We start from the raw sequence: 22,693 nt of genomic DNA, 5'->3' as shown, positions 1-22,693 counted from the left end.
CATTACAAAATTAAGTTGACCGAAGTTATGTTGATGTATAGCCACAACAGGAATTGAATCAGTTTTACACGTCCGCACTGTGTTCCTTGTATCAGCGGTGCACATCCTCACCAGGAGCGCTTGCGCTGATTTAACTGCCAGTATGGGGCATTGTGGGATGACTTCTGAAAGGCAGCAACAGTCAATGTAAGCAACGCAGTGTCTACGCTGATACAATTTAGAGTAGACGCTTAGAGTTAGGTTGACGTAAGCTGCCTGAGTCATCTTTGATGAAAGATAGATAACTTGTGGGTTGTTCCTCTTTTATAGTTTAGAAGAATCTATTTCATAGGTTCACTGAGGGTAACCCCTATATAAAGTTCATTCAAGCTGTGAGGAAGGCAACATGCAGTCTCCTGCGAGTGGATGTATACAGGGCCACCACTAGCAATTCTGGGGCCCTACACAACCCCCCCCATGGCGGGGTAGGCCCTAAGGCCTCCATAATGGGGGATGAGGCTGGCTTGGGAGGCAGGGGGGAATCACCTCCCAGCACTCACCAGTGGTGCAGCTGAGGCCAAGTCGCTGCACTTCCCGCCGCCGATGAGTTCAGGCCTGGCCTGCTGCAGAGGTCAGGGGAATGGGGGCGGGCTGGGGCAGGGAAAGGGTGGGGGCCCTGGGGAAGAGCTGGCACAGCATGCAGCTGCGCAGGGCACCAGGAAGTGTGATGCCCCAAATTTCCTGGTGCCCTATGCAGCTGCGTACTTTGTGTATGGGTAAGGATGGCCCTGGGTGCATGTGAGTATTTTGCCATGTGTTTTTTCAAACACACCTATTGAAAGCTTAAGAGGAAATAAAACAAAAGGGAAGGATTCAAGGGCGTTTGCCCAAGTCTTATCTTCTGAATCTTCCTTTCTGTCATATGTAACTTTCAGTCCATGAGTCTGGCTGAGCTGGGAGTGGCAGCATGACATGAGGAGACTTAATCATATTACAGAAATGAGTCCAAATACAAAGATATTGTACCTGTGTAGCTCCAAAGCAGAAGTTTTGTTCCTTTGCAAGTTTAAATACAACTTTTTAAAAAAGGAGTGCAGAACTGGCATTTAAATTTATCTGCTTCCTTGAAGCCATAGAATTTAGAAGCTATTTAAAAAAATCCCCCTTCTCCCCCCAAAAATGCAGTCTCCTGGTGAGGGAAGTTTCTTGCTTGGGTTGTCTGCTGAAATTATTTAGTTCCTTCCCCCTCCAATGTAATTAGATGAGCATGAAACATGTACTTGTGTATCTCCTTCCCCACTGTGATAGTGTGAGGTTTGCCTCTACCACTTGTTAACCTGATGGGTCTATGTGATAATGTAAATACACCTCTACCCCGATATAACGCGACCCAATGTAATACGAATTCAGATATAACGCGGTAAAGCAGCGTTCTGGGGAGGGGGGAGGGGCTGCACACTCCGGCGGATTAAAGCAAGTTCAATACAATGTGGTTTCACCTATAACACAGTAAGATTTGTTGGCTCCTGAGGACAGCGTTATATCAGGGTAGAGGTGTACAAAGTACTTAGGCAGTGACTCCCTACCAAGTGGAAAAACTACAGTCCTTTGTCTAGGGTGGAGTATCTCCTGCTTGGCTGGCAAACACGATTTAAGAATTGTAATTTCAGTTTATGTTCATAATTTTGGATCACTTGCTTGCACCTACATTACACAATGATATTAATCAGTGAGTCATGAGCTTTTCATTGGCACCTTGCATGACTTACCAGATATATTTCATGACACTGAACAGTTGTTACAGTAGAACTAGTTAAGCCAGCTGCGGTTCATTACCAGCTGTCTGGGTGCCCCTTTGCTCTTGGGTTCTTAATGTCACAGGGCTACACTCCCCCTACAGTAGCAGTCCTAGTTCCCACAGCTTATATAGGGGCTGCATAATAGCAGTCTTCAGAGACTTGCAAGGCTGTCATAAAAAAGATGCAGAAAAGTTGTTCTCCTTTGCCACAGAGGGCAGGACAAGAGGCAGTGGGTTCAAACTACAGCATAGCAGATTTAGATAAATCTCAGGAAAAACTTCCTAACTGTAAAAACAGTAGGACAATGGACCAGACTGCCTTAGGAAGTCTGGGAAGCCCCTTTACTGGAGGTTTTCAAAAGGAGGCTGGATAGCCATCTGTCTTGGATGGTTTAAACAACAAATCCTTCATCTTGGCGGGGGGGCGATATCTGAAAATTCTGCATATTCTGTTTGTCAAAATGACACAATATAATCATGCCAGTTAGGCAGTTACAATTATTTTGGTAATTTATTTCAAAATATTTGTCAGCAAGTATGTCTGTAACAATACAGACAAAAAAAAGATTCTGGTAATATTTTTTTTGGACAGATCCCTTACTAGGCATATTAATACACAATTTTGTGTAATTCATTTAAATTACAATACAGACCTGTATTTCCTGCTCCCGTCAGAAGCAGTGCAAAGGCTTGGGGGAGGCAGAGGTAATGGAGTAGTTGAGGGAGAGGGAAGGAGCCTGGGAGTGACCCTGGAGGGAGCTGGGTGTGGGTGGGAGGTTTTTCTTTGGGGTTGGAGTGGTATAGTTAGGGTGTTGGGAAGCTTCGCCCATGCAGTCCCTGGCTGACCCCATGCCTCTCCCATGCAGTCAGGCACATCTGCCTCTGTCCCCCACATCACCCATCCCCATGGAGCTCTGCAGCCAGTCTCCCCTGTCCCCAGGCTCACTGTCACTCCACTAGGTGCTGAGCTCATGCTCCAGTCTGCTCCCCCCACTAGTCATTCTGAACCTCCGTCTGTGACACCCCCCCCCCCCCCAACAGCCCTGTGTGCCCCACTCTGCCCTAACGTGGCTCCGTGGGCAGGGAGCTGTGATGAACTCTACTCCTGGGGGGAATTCTGCCACACGGGGCATAATTGTTTTTTTCCCCTGCATTAAATACATTTTGCCTAAGAAGTGTTGCAGGTCCACATTTTGCTCACCAGAGGCCGCTGTGGCGCTAGAACAGCCGGCATTAATGCAGCTGGCTGTTCTGGTGCCACAGCGGTCTCTGGTGGGCAAAAGGAGGAACTGCAGCACTTCTGCAAATATTTTGTATGCGGGAAAATACAAAATTATGTGAGACAGATTAATTCTGCTGATTTGCAGACGCGCAGAATTCCCCCAGAAGTAGGGATTAGACTAGATGACCCTTGTGGTCCCTTCTAACCATATGATTCTAAGGTAACAGAAAGTTATAAATAAGTTTGTGTAACAAAGAGTGGTGGAAGCCATATTATCCAGTGCTGGAGAGGACTCTGGTGAAATCCTCCTGATGAGCTTCCCACTTGTAATTGATCACAACTTGCTGAGTGTTTTGCTTAATAAAAATTTGGTAGAGCGAATGGATTTCAATCCAATAAGGGGTTGTCTCTACATCCCCAGTTCTTTACAGACTCTCCACCCCTCTTTATAAAAAAGTGTTCCTCTCCTGGTGTAGCTGTTTCTCATAGATTGCAGGGCCAGACGGAACCCCTGTGATCATGTATTCTAACCCCCTGTATGACACAGGCCATAGAACTTCCCCAAAATAATTCCTAGAGCAGATCTTTTAGAGAAACATCCAATCCTGATTTACAAATTGTCAGTGATGGAGAATCTACCATAACCCTTGGTAAATTATTCCAGAAGTTAATTACTCTCACTGTTAAAAATGTATGCCTTATTATCAGGCTCAATTTGTCTAGATTCAACTTCTAGATGTTGGATCCTGTTATACCTTTGTCTGCTTTCTTGAGGAGCCAATTGTTAAATATTTGTTCCCCGAATAGGTTCTTATAAACTGTAATCAAGACACCACTTAAACTCAAGGAGCTCACTCACTAGAAGGCACATTGTCTAATTCTTTAATCATTCTTGTGACTCTTTTCTGAATCCTCTCCAATTTATCTTCTTTCTTGAACTGTGGGCATCTGAACTGGATACTTCCAACAGCGGTTGCACCAGTGTCAGCTACAGAGGTAAAATAACCTCTCTACTCCTACTCAAGATTCCCCTGTTTTTGCATCCAATGATCACATTAGCTCTTTTGGCCACAGCATTGCACTGGGAGCTCATGTTTAGCTGATTATCCACCTCCAACCCCAAATCTTATTCAGAATCCCTGCCTCCCATGATAATCCACAATCACTCAAACTTATATTGTGAACTGGCACCTGGCATACCAAATGATCCAGATTGCTCTATATCAGTTACCTGTCTCTTTATGGTTTACCACACCCCCATTATTGTAGGTCTGTGACCAGGGTCCAAGGGGGGGGCCACACTGAGGTTACTCAAGTAGGGCAAACTGCAAAGAATGGGGCAGGCAATCCCCAAAGCTGGTGGTTATTTTAATACTTAGATTCACCAAGATAGCAACAAAACAGTTTCCACAATAGCTTACTGGTTACACAGAAGCCAAAACACAGTTCCCTGAAAAGCAACCCAGCAGTTGGGCTCCCTCCCAGACAGCCAAGTCAAATATGAAGGTTCTATCAATCACAAATGATTGGACACATTACCTCCCAGGTTAATATTTTAGATCTTACAGAAATACACACTTACAGCCAATTCTTATTAACTAAACTAAAATTAATAAAAGAAGAGAATATTGGTTAAAAGATCATTATACATACAGACATGATTACAGTTCTATCAGTTTCATAGTGAGCTTTGGGGTTGCAAAGAGTTCTTAGAATAAGTCCACGGGTTCAATACAATGTTCCATACCAGAGTGATCCAAATTAAATTGGAGACCTCAGTCTTGTAGCTCAATGTTTCCCCTGATAAAGCATAAGCAGATTTGAGATAAAAAGGATCAGGACCCAAGATCCTTTATACAGGGCTCCTCTTGATATCATGGTGTCCTCAGGTGAACAACAGGCAATCGTCGCAACTTTGAAGTAGATCTGTTTCCTAAGCATCACTAGTAATGAGCTACACAGATTAATATAAGGCAATTGGCTATCTTCCACCATTTGCAGGTGATATGCTATATAATTCAAAGAGAAATCAATACAGTGATATCACTATATTTACAGTTCATTTAAATGTTAAGATCTTTTGATATCAGAATTAACAGAATACATACAGCATAGTCAGGAACTGTTAGATTATATTGTCAACCTCTATCAATATATATGTAAACAGACAAATTATCTACCAATATGTCTCTAAAGGTTGAATCTGGGTCAATTAGCCTGCAAGCTGCTCCTTCCTGGCCATGTGTCAGAGTGACCTGCAACTTTTATTAGTGATAATTTTATGTTTTTTTCCAGGTCATTGATAAAAATGTTAAATGTGATTGTAAATGGGTCAGACTCACCCCTGTGGCACCTCCTGCTGGTGACTCCTGGGAATTAGTTCAGTTCCAGCATGGAGCACCCTCTGCAGGCCGGTGATCCACCTTCCAGCTTCTGGCCCCCATGTCCCTCCCTGGACCCCGGTGCCCCTTTAACTGGGTCTCCCCCTCCCAGGGGAACCCCCACCCCACTATCCCCACTTTGCCTCAGTATTGGCTACTGCCCAGTCTCCATCTAGCCCCCACGCCCTGGGGCAGACTGCAGTATCAGCCACTCATCATAGGCAAAGAGGTTTGGATTTGGACCTGTGCCTTGGCCTACCCCTGGGCTGCTCTCTGCAACCCCCAGTACCTGTTAGCCCAATGCTAGGCCACAGCCTGGGGCTTTCCAGGCTGGAGCTCCCCAGCTCCTCTGCCACTCCCCAGCCCTGCTCCCCTCAGGTACTTTGTCTGTAGCTCCCTGCAGCCAGGCCTTTCTCTCTCTTCAGGCAGAGGAAGACTGCTTGGGCGCCTGGCTCATTGCCTCTTATAGTGGCCAGCTGGGCCTGATTGGGACCTGGCTGCAGCTGGGCCTGTTTTCTCCCAATCAGCCCAGGCATCCTGCCCCAGCTACCGCCCTCTCCTGGGCTGTTTTAAGCCCCAACGAGCAGGAGCAGGTAACCACCCCGCTACAATGATTAACAGATCCCTGGGGGGCCATACTAGAAATACACCTGCTTGATGATTCCTCATATATAATGACATTTTGAGATGTAGCAGTTAGGCATTATTTAATCCATTTAATATGTGCCATGTTAATTTATATCATTCTAGTTTTTTAATCAAAATGTTGTGCGATACTGTAATAGTCCGAGGTAGGGGCCGTGCCGTCTCAGGGGCCGTCGGGAGCCAGGCCGCCTCACTACACGGCCCTATCAGTCTCCGGGTTCTGAAGGGTTTTTGGGGGTTCTGCCCCTCAAGCAGGGGCAGAACAGAAGGCACACAGTTCCTGCTATGAGTCCCAGCCCTCAGTCAGGGCGGGACAGCAGACACTAGGTCTAGGCTCCGGTCCTGGCAGCCGGAGCTGAGCAGTTACAGAGTCAGTAAGCCCCAAGCCCTAGGTCAGGGCGGGGCAGCACACCAGAATCCAGGGAGCTCAGATCCCACTACAGGGCTGAGCAGCAGTCTACGTCTGTAAAGCCCAAGCCCTAGCTCAGGGCGGGGCAGCAACACAGCAGTTCTAGCTCAGCTCCTCACAGCAGGGCTGAGCAACAATGGTCAGTAAGCCCCAGCCCTAGGTCAGGGTGGAGCAACAACCAATAGTCCCAGGGGCTCAGGTCCTTGTCTCAGGAGCTGAGCAACAATAATAGTCTTAGGAAGCCCAGGCCCTTAATCAGGGCGGGGCAATACACAATAGTTCAAGGCTCAGGTCCTTGTAGCAGGAGCTGAGTAATAACAATAGTTCAGTAATCCCCAGCCCTAGGTCAGGGTGGGGCAACACACAATAGTCCAAGGCTCAGGTCCTTGTAGCAGGAGCAGAGCAGCAAGAGTCAGTAAGCCCCAGGGTGGGGCAATAAACTATAGTTCAAGGCTCAGGTCCTTGTAGCAGGAGCAGAGCAGCGGCATCAGTCTCAGGAGGCCCAGGCCCTCAGTCAGGGCAGGGCAACAAACAATAGCTCAAGGCTCAGGGCCTTGTAACAGGAACTGAGCTGTGGCAGCAGTTCAAGAAGCCCAGGTAAGTGCAGGCTTCTCTGCCTGAACGCTGGTAGGAGGGGGAGGCTGCCACCCGTGAGTGGGGTGGCAGGGGGGACACAGGCCCACCCACTCCTCTGTGTCCCAGCCCGGGGCCCTAACAGCGGTGTGGATCCGCTGCAGTCAGTGGGGATCCTGGCCGCAACACACTGACATGGGCACGTCAGTGCCCTCAGCCGGACAGGGTTCGGCTACCCCCGGGCTGCATTCCATCTCCCCCTCCTCGGGTACCTGCTCGTCGCTGGGCTCGGCAGCGGGGTCCCATACCATGGGCTCCTCGGTGTGCTGAAAGCGGTCTAAGTCGGGCTGCTCCTCTGGACTTGGGTCACAGGAACGCTCGGGCAGCTCCTCGGGGTACCGGGCTCGGGGCAGGCTCGGCCAGTCCACCTCGGGGTACCTGGCTCGAGGGAGGCTCGGTCCGTCCGCGTCCGGGTACCTTGCTTGAGGGAGGCTTGGTCCGTCCGCGTCAGGGTACCTGGCTCTGGGCAGGCTCGGCCGGTCAGGAGCCTGAACAGGAGCATCCGTCCTCTCCGGCCGCTGGGCTCTAACTGAGGGTTGAGGCCGGGCTTTTATACTTCCTGTCCCGCCCCTTGACTTCCGGGGGGCGGGAACAGGCGGCGGTGGCTCCGCCCACTGAGGTGGCTGTTCTGGTTCCTCTCTCTCAGGGGCCGTCGGGAGCCAGGCCGCCTCACTACAGATACCAAATCAGATGCCTTCCAGAAATATGTTACATCAGCATTGTTTCCTTTAGCAACCAAACTTGTAATCTCATTAAAAAAGAAATCAAATTAGTTTGACAGGATCTGTTTTTCATTAACCCATGTTGACTGGCATTAATTATATTATCCTCTTTTAATTATTTATTAATCAAGTGCTATATCAGCTGCTCCATTATTTTGCCTATGTCCAATGTCAGACTGACAGGCCTATATTATCCTGGGTATCCTTTTAAAATAGTTTGCCCAAAATTAGCTTTCTTTCAGCATTCTGCAACTTCCCCAGTGTTCCAAGATGTATTGAAAATTAAAAATAATGGTCCCGCGAGCTCCTCAGCCAGCTCTTTAAAATTCCTGGGTACAAATTATCCAGAGATGCTGATTTTAAAATGTCTAACTTTGGTAGCTGCTGTTTATCATCCTGCTGAGATGCTAGTTTATTGAACACTTCTGCCTTTTCTGCATTATTATTGATAATTTTAACATTTCCATCTAGTAATGGATTTGTACCATTGTTAGGATTTCTTTTGTACCCAATACACTTGAAAAACTCCTCCTTTTCCTCAACTCTGCTGAATATAGATTTCTCCTTCTGTCCCTTTTTGTTTCCTTTATAAACCTTCTCTAATTTTTAGCTGCTGATTTACATTCATTATTATCAGATTCACCTTGCTTCAATTTGTTCCATTTAAAAAAAAATTATATAGATGCCTTCACTTCTCTGTAAACCAGGTCAATTATTTTAAACGAGTGTGGCCATTTTCCTTAATTGTGACATTTTGGGCTTCTAGGAAATTGTCCTTAAACAATTCCTTATTATTAGTCACATTTTCCTGATTAATTTTTTCCTTCCAGCTGATTTGGTTCACAGTTGTTTCATCTTTGTGAAATTGGTCCTTTTAAAGCACATATTACTGGTTAGTTAGTTTTTTGCATTTAATTTTCTTTGTCACTTTAAATATTTTAATGGAAAAGCAAAAATGAGTCACTGGTCAACTGGTGCCTATCAGTATTATTAATAAATTGTGCATGTGGGAACAAAGTGTAGTCAGTGGCCTTTGGATCTGACCATTGTAGACTACACAGCAGGGGACTAGAGGTCCGTTATTTGAGATTATATATCAGCATGGTGGAATTGCAGATGCACAATGCAATCTTGTGGCCTGAAATTAACACTGTATGTACTCCAATAATAGTGTAGATGTGTCATGCCCCAGGTACTGTTCATGAGGTTAGCTGCATATCATGTAGCAGAATCCCTCCCATTTGGAAAAGTTCGCAAATGAGTGGTGTGATGGGTTGCCCCCCCCGGGATGCCACCTGATGTGCTGGGGTCCTACTGGTTCCACCCATTCCACCAGTCTGGGTTTCCTCACCCTGTCCTAGCTGTGCCAGGCCCTCAAGCCTTCTCCAGCATGCACACACAGCTATGTGTGGGAGCAATCAGCTTGGGGATTCACCCAGCACTTGTACATAACCCCTTTGGGGAGTAAACCCAAAATAATATTGTCTTGCGCTGTACAGAAAAATCTGCGCAGCGGAAGCTCATAAAAATCGCCCTCTCCCTCAGTGTGGAAAGAGATAGGCACAGCTTCTTGCCCCTCCCCGACCCCACAATTATGAATTGCACAAACTGGGTTATGTTATAAACAAGAAATCAGTTTAACTACAAAAGGTAAATTTTAAGTGATTATAAGGGATAGCAAACAGAACAAAGCAGATTACTGAGCAAATAAAACATGCAAACTAAACTTAATACACTCAAGAGACAGATTTCTCACTCTAAATGTTGTTTTAGGCAAGTTGCAGAGTTTCTGTAGCTTAGAGTTCCAGTTATTTCTTTTTACAGACTAGACTGTCTTATGCTATGTCTACACTACACAGCTTTTAGTGGCATGGCTGTGTTGCTACCGCCCTGTCACTAAAAGTCATACAATGTAGCCGCTGTTTGTCAGCTCTCCATCTGACAGAAAACTTCCACCCCCAATGAGTGGCATTTGCTTTGTCAGCATGAGAGCGCTCCTGCTGACTATGCGCTGTTCACACTGGCACTTGTCGGGGCAAAACTTTTGCCTTTCAGTGGGGAGGGTTTAACACCTCTGAAAGACAAAAGTTTTGTCGTTCAGTTGCCAATGTAGACATAGCCTTAGTCTGGACTCAGCCCTTGCCTTTTCCTCAGCTCAGTTCTTTTGTCTCTTCAGGTACTTTCAGCAGTCTTTCTTCTTGGGCAGAAAGGCATTGGAGAAGAGTCCTGTTTGCCTTACTCCCCAGCCTTAAACAGAATTTACATAAGGCGGGAAGCCTTTGTCTCCAGTGGAAAAGTACCAGCAATGTCCAAGGTGGTACTTTGTACCAGGTGACATTATCACCTGACCTTGTAGTGTCAAAGCACCCATGAAACCAGGTTTATTTGCAGTGTCCACAGGAAGGAACTGCCCTGAAGATGGGAGATCCACATCTTTGAAGACTCATTGTCTTTCCGTAGTGGCCCATTAAGGCTGATTGCTTACTGTCTGGTGGGTGTTTCCCAAGCACATACCCACACAGTTGTAATTGTTACATAGACAATATTCCTAACTTTAGATGCAGAAATGATACATGCATGCTATTTGGAGAAACACATTCAATAAATCATAACCTTCCAATGATACCTCACGTGACCCATCTTACATAAAACATAATTTAGTTATGCCATATTCATATCATAACAATATTTCAATGAAGAATATGGAGTGTGATGTCACAAGTGGAGCTCATCTTCTTGCCATCCTTCCCTGGACAGACAAAAGTATTGTCAAATTCTTGGCTGCATCAAAGTCTTGGGGTGTCAAGACTGAGCAAGAGTTATGTTTCCCAACCCAGTTGGCAATTTCACATTGCAGTTCCATTTATCCAGGTGAATTTTAAGATTTTCTAGTAATATAAATGTAATCCATTTGAACATTTTCAAAAGTGGCCTATGATTTTGGTTACCTCTATCTTTAGGTATCCACCTTGGACTTGACTTTCAGAAGTGCTGAACACTCCCCATTTTTTCCAGTTAAGTCAATGGGAGCTTTGGATGCTCAGCGTCTCTTAAAATTAGGCCTAAATTTTCACAAGTTGGGTAGCCAAAAATTGAGGCACCCTGAATCATGGCATTACTATCCTTGATGCATGGGGGAGTGCCCACTTTCCTTGTGTCTAAGTAATCTTATGCCAAACAGACTGAAATTAAATAAACATGTTACTGATTGTAACCACTGTCCCCAATCCTGCAGAGATTTATTCACAGGCTTAATTTTGTGCACTGGAAGTAGCTCTGTTGATTTCAGTGGGACTATTCATGGGGTGTAAAGTTATGCATGTGTTAATCATTGCAGGATCAGGGCCTTCACATTGTCAAGGCTTTCTTTGCAATAGGAAGGGTTAGAATCTTCATTTTATTTATGTTTATTTTAACCAAAATCTTAGATTCTTGAGAGCACAGCAAGCTCCATAGAAACTTCTGTCTCTCAGTAAACATGTATGGTTATCATCAATATTGTGGCTAGTTATCTTCATAACTGTGTATCACTAGGTGGTGGGTGTCGCTCCTTTTTGTTATACATGATGGGCATCCGATCAGTGTTCTGTATCAGAGATGACAATTCATACTTTAGTGGAGGGGAGGATGGACTACAATCTCTGTGCCTTTTTGTTTCAGGTATTGAAAACCTGCCCTGTGATTTGCGAAGGAACTTCCAGCTGATGCGTGAACTGGATCAAAGAACAGAAGGTATGCTAAGGTATTCCAGTAAGCAGTCAGAATAGAGAGCCTTCATCTGAAGGATCATAACAATCCCACTGGGGTTTGGCATGACTATGAGGTATGGAAGAGCAAAGCTTTGGCTTTGGAGACAAGATTTACCTAAGCTGTAAAAGTACAAATGCTAATGTACTCACACAGTAAATGTGAGAACTTATACTCTCCTTCTTTCCATGCTCTAGTCCAGGGGTTGGCAACCTTTCAGAAGTGCTGTGCCGAGTCTTCATTTATTCACTCTAATTTAAGGTTTTGCGTGCCGGTAATACATTTTAACGTTTTCAGAAGGTCTCTTTCTGAGTCTATAATATATAACTAAACTATTGTTGTATGTAAAGTAAATAAGGTTTTAAAATGTTTAAGAAGCTTCATTTAAAATTAAATTATAATGCCGAGCCTCCCGAACCGGTGGCCAGGACCCAGGCAGTGTGAGTGCCACTGAGAATCAGCTCGCATGCCGCCTTCGGCACATATGCCATAGGTTGCCTACCCCTGCTCTAGTCAATAAATCAAACCAATTAACTTCTATTATAGATTGATTTTTTTAACCAATTATATCCGTGTTTATTATCAAATTGTTCCAGTAGCAATGCCTCACTACATATAGAGGGTCTTTCTTAATCTTTATTCTACAACATTTTATTTTGTGATAGATTCAGGTGGCAGCATTTATACTTTTGGAGATCACATATAAGTACCATATACACTCAATCATAAGCCGGTTTGTTTGTAAGCCCACCCTCCCAAGATGGATAAGTAAAAATGGAAAATTTTTATGACCTGTTCATAAGCCAATCCTATAATTCAGGGGTCAGCAAACTTTGGCTCCGGGGCCATCAGGATAAGCCGCTGGTGGGCCAAGATGGTTTGTTTACCTTGAGCGTCCGCAGGCATGGAGGTAAACCTAAGTAAACAAAGTGTCCCAGCGCACCAGATGCTTACCCTGACGGGCCAGGACAGCAATTGGTGGGGAAATTTTTTTGGGGGGAGAAGCTGGGGTAACCCCTGTGACCACCCCCCACAGGACCCCACCCCTAGCCTGGGACCCCCACACTCTCCCCATCTCATCCCTTCCCACCTTATCTGGGGAGGGCCAAGGGAGGATGCCTCTGGCCTGGCTGGAGCTGCTCCGGCAGGGTGGGCAGCACAGCCGCAGCCTGCTCCGGTGGGCCAGACCGGGTGGTGCGGCCACCGCATGTTCCAGCAGGCTGGGCCAGGCAACATGGCCGCAGTGTGTTCTGGTGGGCCGGGCAGTGTGGCCACAGCCTGCTTGGGGGGCTGGGGGAGGCACAGCTGTGGCTTGCCAGCCCCAGAGCTGCAGCTGCTTCGGAGGCTGAGGGGAGAGCAGCTTGGCCAGAAGCAGAGAGACTCTGGCCCTGCCTCTTCCCTTCTGGCTTTGCTGGCTGTGCTGCCTCTGTTGGGGGAAGTGGCTGTGTCCCACCTCTCCCTCTCTATACCAGTTCATAAGCCAACCTCCTTCTCTGATGCTTCCCTTTATTACTAAAAAAATTCAGCTTATGAATGAGTATATACGGTAGCTTCTTCTAGTGTCTGTCCATATATAAATATACCCTATAAAACTGGAGTGAACACTGCATGGATGTCATCACAACAGAGGAGGGAAAGTATGTGTAACCTGATGGCAAAGTAGTAGAATATTGCATATCTTGTGAGACATTCATGTTTAACTTTTGGATGTGAGCTTTCAAACAGTGTATGACTGTTATTGCCAAATGAGTTTCCTTTCTGTTGAAATGGCATTGGAAGGAAAGGGAGATGGCAGCACAGAAGTTAGCAAATTCTCACACTCAGAATGAAGCTGAAGAAATGTTGAAACCCATGAACTGGAGTCAGTGAGTTCAGTTCTGATCTCACACCAGTGTAAATCAAGAGTAGCTCCACTGAGGTCAGTGGAATTGCACTGGTGAAAACTGCTGAGTGCAGTATCAGATCTGGGGTAGGGTGAATCTTTTTTGTGATTTCCTAAAAAGGATACATACATTAGTTTTTGAAGGGGTTCAGGCACTATGGTAATTGGGATCATAAGGTAAGTACAGTCACTAGCTAGAAAGTATTTCATTTATTAAATTAATTCTCATGTAATTGTACTGCCTGTTTTCTTTTCAGATAAGAAAGCAGAAATTGACAGCCTTGCAGCAGAGTACATTTCAACAGTGAAGCACTTGTTGCCAGAGCAGCGGGTGGAGTACCTCCAGAAGATTCAGAATGCTTATTGTAAATGTAAAGAGTACAGTGATGACAAAGTGCAGCTAGCCATGCAGACCTATGAGATGGTGAGAATTAAGTGCACATATGCTGTGATTATGTGATCAGTGAGATTCTTGCAAGTGTAATCATAAACTAAGAAGGAGCTTTTGGGTTTTTTGCTGAAGTATCTATATTTGGGTTGACACTGTTACTGACAGAGCAGTAGTTCCGTTAAGACACATTATTTTCTGTTTTACCATTGTCTTACCAAGAAAACTCCAGTTTTCCTTTTGTTCTGTTAGGTTGTGTGTCAAACAAACTTCCATTGTGAGTACCCCACAGCTGTATGGTTTGTTAGTCACTGCTGTGATTTGTACTGCCCATCTGCAGTGTAATATAGCACCAGCAACTTGAAATTGCTCCCATTCTTTGCTGTTTCCTGTTGCATTTGTTGAGTTCACATCAAAGATGCTGTTGGTAAAGTCCAGGGAATATGAAGGATTAAGGAAAAGTGTCTATCATTACTTTAGTATCTAGATGAGTCCATAGGACAGATATGCACAGAGAGCATGAATGTAAGCTTTCCTGCACTATCCCAGCCTTCTGCCTCAACCTTGACCTGGCGGGTGAGATAGGAAAGTAGTTAATTCTTAATCTTTGTTCCCAGTACTGGCTTAGAGTGCCAAATACGATGTCAGTTGAGGTGGTGGCTCTTGAAGTATGTTCACTAGTTTTGGAATCAAGCCAGAACTCATTTGAGGCTGATTAATAGTAACAACTTCTGATCCTTGCTGACTTCATTCAGTTTTGAATTAATAAACCAGAATTGAAAGACTCTGTCCCATTACAAATCCCCTGAGCTGTGCAGTCCCCCAGTATTAGTGGTGTAGTATTCTTGGGGGTTTTAAATAAGTGCTGTTATTGATGGCACTGGAGTCCTCTCTTCATCCACAGCACAGGCAGAGTTTTCTCTTGTCACTCCAATATTATGCCTTAGCCCTGATGTTAGAATGATCATCCCTAAAGGCAAGCAAGTTGTTCACCAGCCCATTTGACTCTGACCTCTTTTCAGAAATTGCTACCAATGTCTCTTGTGATGAAGACACCTGCCCATAGGGACTGGAGTGAGACCAGCCCAATTTCACATAGACCGCAGAACAGGTGTCAGTACTAACTTTCAAATGCTATCATCTTGGCAAGTTTGATTCCAACCCATCATGCCATTCAATCCTCCTCTAGTAGTAATATTTTATTAGGTGATTATTTTTATTTAAAAACTGTTGTCACACTCTGTATTGATGCTTCATTTATAAATAGTTCATAAAGAGTTAGTACATGATTATTAAATGTTTAATTAATTGTTTGCTTTTACTAGGGCTTACAGCCATCTGTGATAACACTTTCCACCGACGTGCTTTGAACCATCTATAACACATACTACTCATGTCTGCAACATGTTTATAACAGCTATTAATACTTTATTAACCTATTATAAATAATTTATAACAGACCCTTTATTGTAAAGTATACCCGCGTATCAATCCAAGGAAACACAGAATCTCAGGGTTGGAAGGGACCTCAGGAGGTCATCTAGTCCAACCCCCTGCTCAAAGCAGGACCAATCCCCAACTAAATCATCCCAGCTTTGTCAAGCCTGACTGTAAAAACCTCTAAGGAAGGAAGATTTCACCACCTCCCTAGGTAACCCATTCCAGTGCTTCACCACCCTCATAGTGAAAAAGTTTTTTCCTAATATCCAACCTAAACCTCCCCCACTGTAACTTGAGACAATTGCTTCTTATTCTGTCCTCTTCCACCACTGAGAACAGCCTAGTTCCATCCTCTTTGGAACTCTTTCAGGTAGTTGAAAGCAGCTATCAAATCCCCCCTCATTCTTCTCTTGTGCAGACTAAACAGTCCCAGTTCCCTCAGCCTCTCCTCATAAGTCATGTGCTCCAGCCCCCTAATCATTTTTGGTGCCCTCTGCTGGACTCTTTCCAATTTTTCCCCATCCTTCTTGTAGTGTGGGGCCCAAAACTGGACACAGTACTCCAGATGAGGCCTCACCAATGTTGAATAGAGGGGAATAATCACTTCCCTTGATCTGCTGGCAATGCCCCTACTTATACAGCTCAAAATGCAGTTAGCCTTGGCAACAAGGGCACACTGTCGACTCATATCCAGCTTCTGGTCCACTGTAACCCCTAGGTCCTTTTCTGCACAACAGGTGCCTAGCCATTCGGTCCCTAGTCTGTAGCAGTGCCTGGGATTCTTCCGTCCTAAGTGCAGGACTCTGCACTTGTCCTTGTTGAACCTCATCAGGAAGGACATGATTAGTAAGGGTGAGTTGCCTCAGTGTGCCCTGAACTGTTAGAGTCCCACCTGCTAGAATAACTGGGATTTTTTTGGTGGGTTGGTTGAAGTTTTTTTCAGCCATGTAGTTTCTCTCCCATGCAGGTGGATAAACACATCCGACGGCTGGATGCAGACTTGGCACGATTTGAAGCAGATCTGAAGGATAAGTTGGAAGGCAGTGACTTTGAAAGCCCTGGAGGTCGAGGCCTGAAAAGTGCGTGAGTTATTTTTAATGTGACCACACCATCTCACTCAGTGCTGGAAAACCTTGCTGTAAATATGCATATCCAGTGTAGGACAGAAGGGCTGTGATGGAGCAGACATAACTTTTTTTTGAAGCTTTGGTGTGTGTGTTTTTTTATTTTATTTAATGCTTTTAAAAGGTTTAGGTAATTTTGACAAGGTGCCACCATTTGGTGGGCAGAGGAAGAAATAATCTAGTTTAGAGCCCTCTTAACTGTTCTTGCTGGAAGCTGGTCCCTTGCCTCGCTGAGTCAGCATATCCTGAAATAGTCCTTTCTCTAAGTCACTGGTTATAAGCACTGCTACAAAGCTCTTAAAATTTTGAAACTAAAAACATCTTTAAAACATCTATTCTGAGTTGAACAAACTTTGCCTCAGCTGTGCCTTGCCTTGAGAAGTAAAAGACATTGGGGTGGGAGAGGATGATTTTCTCATTAAGAAAAAATATTGATTAAAATAAAGTTAGGATTTTATTTCTAATTTAAGAGTCCAATGTAACCTGATGACAATAGGACATTTTAAGAGTTAAAGGAAAATGCGTTTAATATAGATTAGAAATTTTAAATGGCAAAAATCCAAATAAAATACAGTAAACAATGAACACTGTACAACTGATCTTTCCTTTAAATTGCTGAGGACATGGTTTTGAAGTCTGTTTGGTGGGTGCTGGTGATGGCATGTGTATGTTGCACCCTGATTAATAATGCACAGTCCTTGGATGGGAAGATGTTGAGTGTATTTTTAAAGCACTCTTTTACTAAACGGTTCCTTGAATATACAATACCAGCCAAGTTCCAGGTGACTCCTGTGCAACTCTATTGACTTGTGTTATGAGGCTGAACAAGTTGCAAACCAGAACAGAAGTTGACACTGTGTGTGATATAGTATGTGTAAATTATACATATTTTTAATATCCAAAGAGCCTTGTACATAAAGAGTCTGCAGAACAGAAGTTTAAAATAATAGGAGCACAGATAAAAGCATCCAATGTGTCCCTGCCTGCAGGTATATGGGATCTTGGGGAGCAATTACCACACGAGTGGGGTGCCAATTAATTTCTTTATTAAAGGAAAAAGGAAGTGGTGGGAATTTAACAATGAAATACAATGGGATGGGGTGTATAGGGTGTTTACAATAGACAATGATGGTGGGGGGGTTTCTTATTGAACAGTGTAGGGAGTTCTAACAGTGGGGTACAGTAAGTGGGGTTTAGCACAATGGGATGCAGTACAGTTAATAAGCAACTCAACTTTATATAGGAACAACTCTAGATACAGTGTGGAATGTAAAACATACCAAAAAGAGATGCAAAATAAAATGGTAGCTTCTATATAGAATGGTCAACAATCTTAGATAGAATGTATTAAGTGGTTAGTGGCTTTATACATAATGTAACACAATGGTATCAATGCAAATACAAAGTATATCAGAAAGGTGGAAGTAAAATGTGAATCACAGTACAATAATACAATATGGGTGATAAGTGAAATTATTAGACTTAATTTGTGAGGCTGTGATGGCAAGAGTGTACCCAACGGCTGGGTCAAGAAACAGGAGGGGTGGGGGGGTGAATGATTAGAGGCGACTGATGAGAGGTGCAGCTGCAAGCAGCGAGAGACTCTGAAGCCCTACGAGGTAAGGACAACGGAGCAGTGTTGGGGGGGGGGAGCAGCAAGGGGTCTGGGAAGTTCAGAGGGTGATGCAGACGTGGGGGGAAAAAGCAGCAAGGGGTTTGGGAAGTTCAGAGGGTGATGCAGATGCGGGGGGGCGGAAAAGCAGCAAGGGGTTTGGGACAGGGAGACACGGAGAAGTACACAGAGGGGGAGATTGGAGCGGGGGAAAAAGCAGCAAAAAACCTTATCTATCCTCTAACTTAATCAAACTTATATAAAATGACAAGCAGCTTATACAAAGTAACAAAACAGGTACAGAATACAACCAGGCAACGACTTTTTAAATCTATCTTAACCAACGACTAGGGAAAACAACAAATATCACAATTCTAAGCAAAACTAGAACAAGCAACTATATGGAGCAACAAAACAACGAACTATAGCAAGGCAGGTGAGACTTACAAGCTTTACAATCTTAACAAACTATGACTTATTAAACTAAAAAAACAAAACCTATGGTGCACCTTATGCTATGGGGAAGTTACAGAGGGCAGAGTGGTATGTGCCAAGGATACAGCTCCCAAGGCAGCCCCCAAGGAAGCCAAGGGATGGTGGCTACCGCAGTGGATACAGCTGAAAGCAGTGAGCCCAAGGCAAAACCCACAGGAGCAGAGCTTAGCAGAGGCACAGACTTATTTTTAGTGGCAAAGTGCCACGGAGTTTGAGAGGTTTTAAGACACAGACCAAGGTTTAGCTTGAGTCTGTGTGCTGAGGAGACAGAGCCAGCAGCTAAAATAATAAAATAAAAGTATAGAAAGTTTCACAGAGGGATTCTTACCAGTCCCCAAGGCAGCAGCAGAGGCAGAAGCAGCAAGAACATCAGAAGGCTCGGTACGGTCTAGATAATCAGGAGATCTCTCAGGCAGCAATTCGTTCTTCGTGGGGGGGGGTTAAAAATGGGAGTACGCTCAAAAATAAAACGAGAGCAGAGAAAGGACCCCCAGAACCCCTGGCTGATCAGACCAGGCAGCAATGCAGGAACCTTTCTGATGTTTGATCAGAAAATGTCTGGTTATAAAGGCAAACTCAGGCAGCTTCCCGCCAGTAACTCTGATTGGTTCCCCTTCTTACAGGGAGAGAAGGCAGGGAAAAACTGCAGGTAACCACAGAGACATGCCTGGGCAGAGTCCTGTGCAATAGGTGACTCAAAAGCACATGAGGTCTATGACTCATGCCCAGGATCCTAAAAACACAATTCGTCTTGCAGCTCTGGACATTGCCTACCATATACCAAGCCCAGATTTAACAAGGTGATAACAGGACTAACCCTTCGAACAGGGCAGTGGTCCCACTTAGCACGCAGCACAAGTGGCCGTCCCTTTGAGAAGGGCAATGGCTCTTGTTAAACAACTTAAGGGGCCCTCACTTTGAGAAGGGCAGTGGCCCTGGTAAACAACTTAACAGCCAGGGAGGGGCGGCCACAGGAGGAGAACAAAAACAAAATGGAGTAAGGGGACAGCTGTAAGAAACAAAATGGAGCTGTAACAGACACAATGTTTTTTCTGGGGTGCCCTTAATTTGAAATAATTTTGGCTTTCAGAGGGACGAAGTCAAAAGGACAAGAGAGGCTCCCGGGGTCGAGGCAGGCGAACATCTGAAGAAGATACTCCAAAGAAGAAAAAACTAAAAGGAGGGTAAGAGACAAACAGTCACAGCTTTTGTGGCTTTATGGAAAAGCTTTGTAAATTTATAAAATACTAAGTGAAACCTTCCTGGTCCTTTTGATGACACTTCCAGCTCAACAATTTGTATTCCCAGACCATTCTTCTACTCAGACTGCATTTTAAATATGTCCTGTCTTCATGCTTTCCCCTGGCACCAGTGTCAAGATATCTTTGCATTATTAAGTTCTCATACACTGAGCAAGGAGTTAATATGGCTGGAACAGTATCTGTATCTGAGGTGGCAGGAATGCAGTCTCTGTTGCTTTCTGCAAACGTAAAGAAAAGTAGCTTAGCATTTTTGTGTGTGGCCATTTGTATTAGTTTACACTGAGCTGGCTTGCAGATAATGGTGACCTGCTCATTCTGAGGTATATTGTGATGTTGCATCACTCTCCCAGAAATCCTGGGGCATTCTTGGAATCATTTCCTGGTGTTCTACATCATAGGGTAGGTATCCTAAATAATCTTGAGTCACCTAATCCAGTCTCTTGAAGCAAGCAGGAAAGAATCTCAGGTCTACTTTTCATATGCTGTAATTAACAGGACACTGTCAATTTGAATATTTTGAAAGCAATGACAGAAATAATTCCAGTTTCTTATAAGGCATCCTTAAACAGCACTGCGTGGTATCATAAAAATATTATTTTAAAAAATTATAAGGCTTATATTGCTCCTGTTAATGTCTATAATGGTGTTTTCAGCAAGGAAGAAACTGATTTATATGCAAAGTGCTTCCAAATGCACAAATAAATAAACTGGAAAAATAGAGGAATATTACATTCTTTCAGGTGTAGCAATCTTGGCTGTTACTTGAAACCAGAGTTCAAAATTTTCTGATAGAAATATGATTTTTAAGCTACTACTGAAAAGGATCGATTCTTGTCACATTCCTGTTGTTTCTAGTTGGTCATCAATGCAGTTTTGCTATACTTATCATTGCTATCTAAATAGTACTCCCTTTATTTGTATGTATTGTATGCTGCAAATTATTCTTTACATTAAACCTCATATAATTTTGTTTTGACCAATGCTCAGAATTATCCAAATCTATTTATATTTTTAATGAATATATTTTCTAAACCTTCATAATTGATTTTAAGCTTAAGATATATTTAAAGCTAAATTTTCAAGTGAAACTAGTTATCTATGAAATATACAGTTATAAATGAGCAAAAGTAATTTGCTCTCACTTAACATTCAATAGTATTGTTTCCTCCACAGTTCTGAGTTTGCTGATACCATCCTGTCTGTTCACCCCTCGGATGTCCTAGACATGCCAGTGGATCCCAATGAGCCCACATATTGCTTGTGCCACCAGGTGTCCTATGGAGAAATGATTGGCTGTGACAATCCCGATGTAAGTGCCCAAGATGAGTTATACCTTGCAAAGGACATAAAATGCAATAAGAAGAGGTTCTTTAAATACATTAGGAGCAAGGGAAAGAAAAAAGAAAGTGTAGGTCCTCTACTTAGCAGGGAAAGGGAACTAATAATTGAGGACATCTAGAAAGCTGAGCTGCTTAATGCCTGTTTTGCTTTATTCTTCACTAAAAAGGTTAATGATGACCAGATACTCAACACAATTAATATTGACAACCAAGGGGAAGGCATGCAGGGCAAAATAGGGATAGAACAGGTTAAAAACTATTTAGCTAAGTTGGATGTATTCAGGTCATAGAATCATAGAATTCAAGATCAGAAGGGACCATTATGATCATCTAGTCTGACCTCCTGCAAGATGCAGGCCACATAAGCCGATCCACCCACTCTTAGCAAGCGACCCCTGCCCCATGCTTCGGAGGAAGGCGAAAGACCTCCAGGGCCATTGCCAATCTTCCCTGGAGGAAAATTCCTTCCCGACCCCAAATATGGCGGTCAGCTGGACCCCGAGCATGCGGGCAAGACTCTCCAGCCAAACCCTCTGGAAAAGGTTATATCATACCATTGACCCATTGTACTATTTACCAGTGTGGCACTTAATTGACCTATTGACTAAGCCCGTTATCCTATCATACCATCCCCTCCATAAACTTATCTAGCTTAATCTTAAAGTCATGGAGGTCCTTCACCCCCACTGTTTCCCTCGGTAGGCTGTTCCAGTATTGCACTCCCCTGATGGTTAGAAACCTTCGTCTAATTTCAAGCCTGAATTTCCTGACTGACAGTTTATATCCGTTTGTCCTCGTGTCCACATTAGCACTGAGCTGAAATAATTCCTCTCCTTCCCTGGTATTTATCCCTCTGATATATTTAAAGAGTGTAATCATATCTCCTCTTATCCTTCTTTTGGTTAAGGAAAACAAACCGAGCTCCTCAAGTCTCCTTTCATACGAAAGGCCTTCCATTCCTCGGATCATTCTAGTGGCCCTTCTTTGTACCTGTTCTAGTTTGAATTCATCCTTCTTAAACATGGGAGACCAAAACTGCACACAATACTCCAAATGAGGTCTCACCAACGCCTTATATAATGGGACTAGCACCTCCTTATCCCTACTAGAAATACCTCGCCTAATGCAACCCAAGACCGCATTAGCTTTTTTAACGGCCACATCACATTGCCTACTCATAGTCATCCTGCGATCAACCAGGACTCCTAGGTCCTTCTCCTCCTCCGTTACTTCCAACTGGTGCGTCCCCAGCTTATAACTAAAGTTCTTGTTAGACATCCCTAAATGCATAACCTTACACTTCTCACTATTGAATTTCATCCTGTTACTAATACTCCAGTTTACAAGGTCATCTAAATCTCCCTGGAGAATATCCCGATCCTCTTCCAAATTGACAATACCCCCCAACTTGGTGTCATCCGCAAACTTTATCAGCCCACTCCTACTCTTGGTTCCCAGGTCAGCAATAAATAGATTGAATAAAATCGGACCCAAAACCGAGCCTTGAGGAACTCCACTGGTAACCCCTCCAACCGGACAGTTCCCCTTCAATACTACCCTCTGCAGTCTCCCCTTTAACCAGCTCCTTATCCACCTCTGGATTTTCATTTCGAT

General features: G+C 44.1%; 1 protein-coding gene and 1 long non-coding RNA gene across 7 annotated transcripts in view; one reads left to right on the top strand and one right to left on the bottom strand.

Annotated features, from left to right (window-relative positions):
* The window catches only part of ING5 (inhibitor of growth family member 5), a 34,334-nt gene that overhangs the window by 3,939 nt on the left and 7,702 nt on the right, over nt 1-22,693 (top strand). For 4 of the 6 annotated variants that reach the window (XM_039487584.1, XM_039487586.1, XM_039487585.1 and 1 more), the window contains exons 3-7: nt 11,450-11,521; nt 13,676-13,842; nt 16,214-16,325; nt 19,568-19,661; nt 20,913-21,048. In XM_039487584.1, the coding sequence (XP_039343518.1) occupies nt 11,450-11,521; nt 13,676-13,842; nt 16,214-16,325; nt 19,568-19,661; nt 20,913-21,048 (581 nt within the window). Of the gene's footprint in view, nt 1-8,609; nt 8,682-10,026; nt 10,281-11,449; nt 11,522-13,675; nt 13,843-16,213; nt 16,326-19,567; nt 19,662-20,912; nt 21,049-22,693 lie in introns of those variants that run through there. The other 2 variants (XM_039487588.1, XM_039487587.1) reach the window with 2 other exon arrangements.
* Nucleotides 19,668-22,693, bottom strand: part of LOC120371640 — a 36,741-nt gene continuing 33,715 nt past the window's right edge. Inside the window, exon 3 of the long non-coding RNA XR_005584505.1 lies at nt 19,668-19,957. This is a non-coding gene — a long non-coding RNA (uncharacterized LOC120371640). The remainder of the gene's footprint in view (nt 19,958-22,693) is intronic.

The sequence above is a fragment of the Mauremys reevesii genome, linkage group 9, assembly GCF_016161935.1.
Source record: "Mauremys reevesii isolate NIE-2019 linkage group 9, ASM1616193v1, whole genome shotgun sequence".
NCBI lineage: Eukaryota > Metazoa > Chordata > Testudines > Geoemydidae > Mauremys > Mauremys reevesii.
Note: the sequence above shows the minus strand (reverse complement) of the source record. Positions and strands in the feature narration are given on the sequence as shown.